General features: G+C 49.9%; 1 protein-coding gene across 4 annotated transcripts in view; it reads right to left on the reverse strand.

Annotated features, from left to right (window-relative positions):
• Positions 1-3665, reverse strand: part of RFTN1 (raftlin, lipid raft linker 1) — a 207440-nt gene extending 203775 nt beyond the window's left edge. For 2 of the 4 annotated variants that reach the window (XM_074405687.1, XM_074405689.1), the window contains exon 1: positions 911-1728. In XM_074405687.1, coding sequence (XP_074261788.1) covers positions 911-1004 — 94 coding nt within the window. In that variant the 5' untranslated portion in view covers positions 1005-1728. The other 2 variants (XM_003924931.4, XM_074405688.1) reach the window with 2 other exon arrangements.
• Between the last annotated feature and the right edge of the window lie 2335 nt (positions 3666-6000).

Here is a 6000-nt window from a genome sequence, read left to right on the forward strand (position 1 = left end):
CACTTTCACAAGAGAGTCATTGTCTGAGTCTTCACAAAGCCAAATCTGACCTGCTCCACAAAACAAATAAAACCCCTTTCAATAGCTGGCCATCCAAGCCAGTGAAGTCCAAGGGGAATCTCCACCAAGTTAATATCAACCATACCAACAGACCAGAAATCCCCCGGGAGTTTCCAGGCAGAAGCTTAGTCAAATTCTGTGGGGCTCGGGGTTATTTTTCTTTTTATAGAAAGCACTCAATCAATCTTTCACAACCAAGGGTACATTCCCCTATGGAATTCCCTTCTCTGAAGAGGTCTAAAAATAAAACATTCATCTGATTGCCTGCAATAATTTCAGTTTAAACCCATTTACAGGCAGAGTCAGGGAATTCCTATGGCCCGTCCACCTATGAAAACAGCATGTTCCCCACTGCCTCAGGTTCCCTCTGGCCCCAGAAGAACACTAGTCAAACCACGCTCTTGACGAAGACAGGAGACAGGGTTGTAGTATCTAAAATCTCATACTTGGTATTCTTTGCTGGTGAGAGTGTAAAATGGCATAACCATGTTGAGAAAAGGTCTGGCAGTTTCTTATCAGGTTTCCATCTACCTCCTCTATGACCTAGCAATTCATTATTAGGTGTTTACCCATGAGAAATGAGAATACATGTCCCTAGGCAGACCAGTACACAAATGTTCACAGCAGCTTTGTTCACAATAACCAAAGAAAGAAAGAAAGAAATGCGAATAATCCCTGTGTCCATTCACAGAATACACAAACTGTGGAGTAGACATACTCTGGAACATAAGCCAGTAATAAAAAAAGATCAAATCACGGAGACGACACGAGTGAATCTAAAAACACGGTGAGTTTTACACAATATTGCAGAATTCCATTTATATGAAGCTCAAGAACAAGCTACACTCACCTATGATGAGACACAGGGCAGTGGCTGCCACTGAGAGGGTGAGGGCAGAGAATGAGAATGAGGATGAAGGCACTTGCTGGGGTGACAATAACATTCTCTGTCTCGAGAGGGACTAGGGTTACACAGGTGCACGCATCTGTCAAAACATTATGCAAATGGTACTCTCCAGATCTGCACATTTCACTATATGTATACACATTTTACCTTAAGGAAGCCATGAACACATTTTGAAGTCTAAATATAAAATGTGTACTGAAATGTTTAGGAATAACGTGTACCAACATCCGTAATTTACTTTAAAATCATAAAATAATCAGCTGGATGTTTTATGAATGGATACCGGGATGGATGAATGGGGGAGGTATGTAGTTAAGCAAATATGGCAAAATGTGAATTCGATTCTAGGCGCGTATATTTAGGTGGTCACCGTTCTTGCTTTTCCATATCTTAAAGAATGGGATGGGGATAGAGTCCCAGTGTCCAACCTTAGTCCACCAAGTTAGATATTTGGCAAAGTACCCATGCCCCACCAAGCCACGGGACAACATAGTTCCAACTCTGCTGAAAAGTGAGACCTGGAAGAACACAAGTAGCTTTATGGGAACTCACATCACTCGTGCCAAAGATTTTCTGCTTGTTCCCCTACAGACAAAGCAATCATTTGAATGTAAGCCAAAAATTTCTCCTCAAGAGGAAGAAAAAGAACTCACTGACTTGTACTCCCAATTTATTCTCTTTCAATTCCTGTACCAAATCTACTAGCTAACTGCACCGCACTCCACTTCCATTTGCCCCATGCCCATATAGCCAAAAAGCAAACAAAGGAAAACCAACCTACTGACTTGATACACAAATGCAGCCAGGGGATGACGTCCCAGCTCTGGGGCTTTGAATTTCTCCGCAGGGCCAGAAACCCCACTGAAGGCAAAAGAGGATGCAGCACTCAGTCTGAGGTTAAAGTGATTTCACTGAGGTTAGCGCACACGCACCAAAGAGCCCCAAACAGCCTGCTTCATAACCCCTCTGTGGGGTTTGGTGGCATCTGGGGTCACTTGAACTTCGTTGGAATTCAGCTGTTCAGAGGTACAAATTAGGAATCCCGGCAGCGGGGGAGAAGGGGGGGACACAGTGGCCCTACCCACAGGCCCATAGGTCGCTCACATTACAGCCAGCTTCCTTCCTGGCAAGGCCTTACTTATCCTGAGATGACACACGATGGTAGGGCTTAGAAGATGCCTAGTCTGAGCGCCCAGCCCCTGAAACAGCTGTACCGACTACCCGGGAGCTGTGGCTGGAAACTGGGGTGGCCACTCAGAAACTGCACCAGACTTTTTTTTTTTTAAAAAAAAAAACACTTTTTTGTTTTTAAGCCCCTAAAGAAACTCACTGACACCACCCAGCGTCCCGAGGGATCACACACAACCACACAGGGCAGCTGAGGGCAAGCACAGAGGCATCCAGAGACAGCAGGGAGCGCGCCTGTGTCTACAACCTTGGCCTCCACGAGGTTCTTGCTGCCAAAGGCAGCGATACCCGAGGTGAAGGGCACCAGCCCCGGCCTAGGATCCGGGTGCACGTGCCTGACAATGGGGCTTCCTGAAATACAAAACCACCTCCTGCTCGCTCAGACCCACAGCCATGCTGGCGTCCCTTGAGTCTAGAGAAGTGGGTAAGGCAAGGGGAAAAAAATCCCTTACAGAAGAGGAGCTCCCCGTTTTCAGTGCTGAGGACTCTCCGCGCCCTGCGTCCTTGTGCCTCTGGTGGCTCGGGTGCTTTCTGCGAGCGCGCAGCTTGTCTGCTCCTACCCGTCCAGCATTTCTGTCCCCAGAACAAACCCACCTCCCAGGGCACACTCCGAGGGGCAGCCAGGCACCGCCTCCACCCTGCCCCACCCCAGCCGCACTCAGCCCTGAAACCTGGACTCTGAGATGAGCTCCCACCTGTTCTTTTCCGAGGACCCCTGCAGCAGTGTGTCTTGGACCCACCTGTAGCCTCCAAGCTCCCCCACCTCTGTGTCCTTCCTAAGCGCTTCTGAGCATGCAGAGCCCAAGACCCCCTACAGGCTGCTCCGTAGTGCCTCTCCCTACATCTCTCCAGGAATGACTCCCCCACACCCTACAAAAAAAAGTTGGCCCCAGATCCAGGCGTCCCACCGATCAGCCCAGGTCTCCATCCGACCCGAGCCAGTGAGCTGCTCTGGCAGCCCCGGAGCCCCGGCACACAGCAACATGCAGGGAGGCGCCACGCGTGGTTCCCACTACCCGCCAGGGAGCCAGTCCACGGGGCAAACGGAGGGGCCTGCGCCGGTCGACACCCCAGGCCATGTCGCACCCCACCTACCGTCTGGGACTAGAGGAGGAGAAGGCGCCGGCGCAGGCTCCCAGAGACAGCGTGATCCGTCCCGGGAGGAAAGTTTGTGCCATACAGAGAAGGCAACAGGGGAAGGACGTGGGTGCCGGTGGGTGGAGGGCGGTGGCGCCGCGTGCTCGGGTGTCTGTCCCTCTGGCGATCGGTGCGTCTGTCCCTCCCCGGAGACCGCGGCCGCCGTGCTCTCGCTCTCTGCGCCCTGCGCCCAGCGCGCTCCGGCTCCAGCCCCGACGCGCCCCCGCCGCTGCCGCCGCGCGTCCGCCGGCTACACTTCCTCTTCCTCTGAACTCATGTGCAAAATATGCTGCGCTGCATCTTCAGGGAAAGCCGCGCGAACCCTGACAGCAGCCGCTGGAGCGGCGGACCCGCCCAGCTCTCCCTGCGCCCCCTCGGAGTTCCGCGCGGTCACCTCCACGCGGCTGAGCTGCGAGCGACCCTGGCAGCCGCAGGACCCAGGGGTCGGAGGCTCACGGATCCTCCCTCCCAGTCCCTCCCAGTCAAGGTTGTGTGCTGTCAGGAGAGAGCGTGGGAGACTAGGGTCCCTCAAGATTTGAGCTAGGATGCTGGAAGGGTGACTGCCATCAAGGTGCTGATGGCTGGGGGTGGGGTTGGGGCAGACTTGGGAGAGGACCATTTCTCGACCCCATTCTACAGGTGGGAGCGTCCCCAGACATCTCAGGTGCTGCCAGAATCACTTCTTGGGAGTTAGTGCTTCAGGGAAGTGTAATGCCACTGTCTCCCTTGCCACGTCCTCCTAGTCTACCTACTTAACGTGTCCAGAGGTTTGAGAAGATCTGGAGAATCATCTTTCGTGGCAACCTGAGGCACCTAAGGAGAAAATTATACAAGGAATGAAGCACCAATAAACCAGGCTGCATTAGTAAAGTGAAGATGTGTGGAAGGAGCCATTAAAAAAGATTTTCTTCCTAAAACTGAACCAAGTACTGGCACATAGTAGGTGCTCAGGGGTTAAGAGGAGGATCACTTACCCGAAGTCACACAGCCAGTAAGTACTGAAGCCAGGGTTGGATTTCTGGCTTCAGTACTTACTGGCTGTGTGACTTCGGGTAAGTGACTTAACTGCTCTGGGCCTATTTGTCACATAGCACTTCTTCATGAATTATTATATGTCAAGTGTTTAGGAAGCACTCTATAACTTAGCTATTATTATTATTATTAGCTTTTGAGATGGATCACTCTGTCGCCCAGGCGGGAGTGCAGTGGTGCAGTCTCAGCTCACTGCAACCTCTGTTTCCCGGGTTCAAGTGATTCTCCTGCCTCAGCCTCCCAAGTAGCTGGGACTACCATGCCCGGCTAATTTTTTTTTTTTTTTTTTTTTTTGTATTTTTAGTAGAGATGGGGTTTAGCCAGGATGGTCTCAATCTCCTGACCTTGTGGTCCGCCCACCTCAGCCTCCCAAAGTACTGGGATTACAGATGTGAGCCACCACATCCAGTCGCTACTATCATTATTATAAGGGAGCTGGAACAAGAAGGGTGAGATGATCTAATTAATTATCTCCATTTTCTAATTGAGCAAAGAAGGCCCTGTGTGAGCAAAGTTAAGCACTGGAGCCCACAGGGTGGAGGGCTGATTTAGGGGCCCAGCGATGTTTTGATGAGGTCCTTCTGGTAGTAATAACACTCCTCCAGCGGGTAAGGAAGGACTGTTTTGTTTCCAGGGACTGGAGTTGTTACCATAGCTTCTCAGAGACTTTCTTCCTTGTTTTCTCTTTCCATAGCCTGTCTGGTTCTGCTTGGCCCCCCCTTCCCCCACCCCCCACTGTTTTATTTTTATTTTTTTTCTCCTTTTCCTTTCCATCCACCATGTCCTGGGGTCACTCGCCACCACTATCCCCAACGTCCCCCACTTCCCCCTACACTTGAGCTTGCCGCATGAAAGAAAGTAAGACCAGGTGATCACCCAAGTCCAGGTTCAAACGTCGTGTGTGGGCATCACCGGTTGTAAACACCCATGGATGGAGCTAGAGGGAGGGCTCTTCAGGTTCTCTATCTGCCCGAGGCCTTGAATTGCTGCAATTCAGGGTCCATCTGAAATCTTTCTGATCCTTTGCTGGTCCCTAGCCAGAGAAAGAACATAACATTGATAGGTGTTAACATTGGTAGGTAGGTATTTAAAAGTAGATAAAGAAAAAAGGAGGGCAGTGACACAGGAATGCTGGGTAACCTAGTTGCGGTTAGGGGAGGTGGGGGATTTCTTTTAAGCAAATCATTTTCATTCTGTAAAACTTTTGCACAATGTTGTGTTTTTTGTGCTGTCTTTTATTCTTTTTTTAAAGATACCAGTCCTTGAGGTTATTGTGCTATTCTGATTGTTTCCATTTTCTTCCACTCAGTATTTTCCTGAGTATTCATGGTGGGCAAATGTCTTAAATGACTTTTTTCCCTGTTCGAATCTGCATTTTTTGAGGGTTTTCTAGAACTCTTGATCTTCTTGATATTCTGGTGCATACTGGCACATAGTAGGTGTTCACTAAATATGTGTGGAATGAATGGATGAGCCAATAGCATCCAGATCTTTTAAGGCTCTTTTTAACCTGCATCCAGCAATTATCCAGAGTGTTCTAATTCTCTTTCACCTGGAATATTTAATGAGGAGCCAAATGTTGGATTCACTTGTGTTCTGTGGAGAGCTGCCTGGATTTTCCACTTAGCTGCCATGGATTGGCCAGTCATGAGAGAGACCCTGGGCAGCTGGGTCTC

Source organism: Saimiri boliviensis, chromosome 9 (assembly GCF_048565385.1).
Source record: "Saimiri boliviensis isolate mSaiBol1 chromosome 9, mSaiBol1.pri, whole genome shotgun sequence".
NCBI lineage: Eukaryota > Metazoa > Chordata > Mammalia > Primates > Cebidae > Saimiri > Saimiri boliviensis.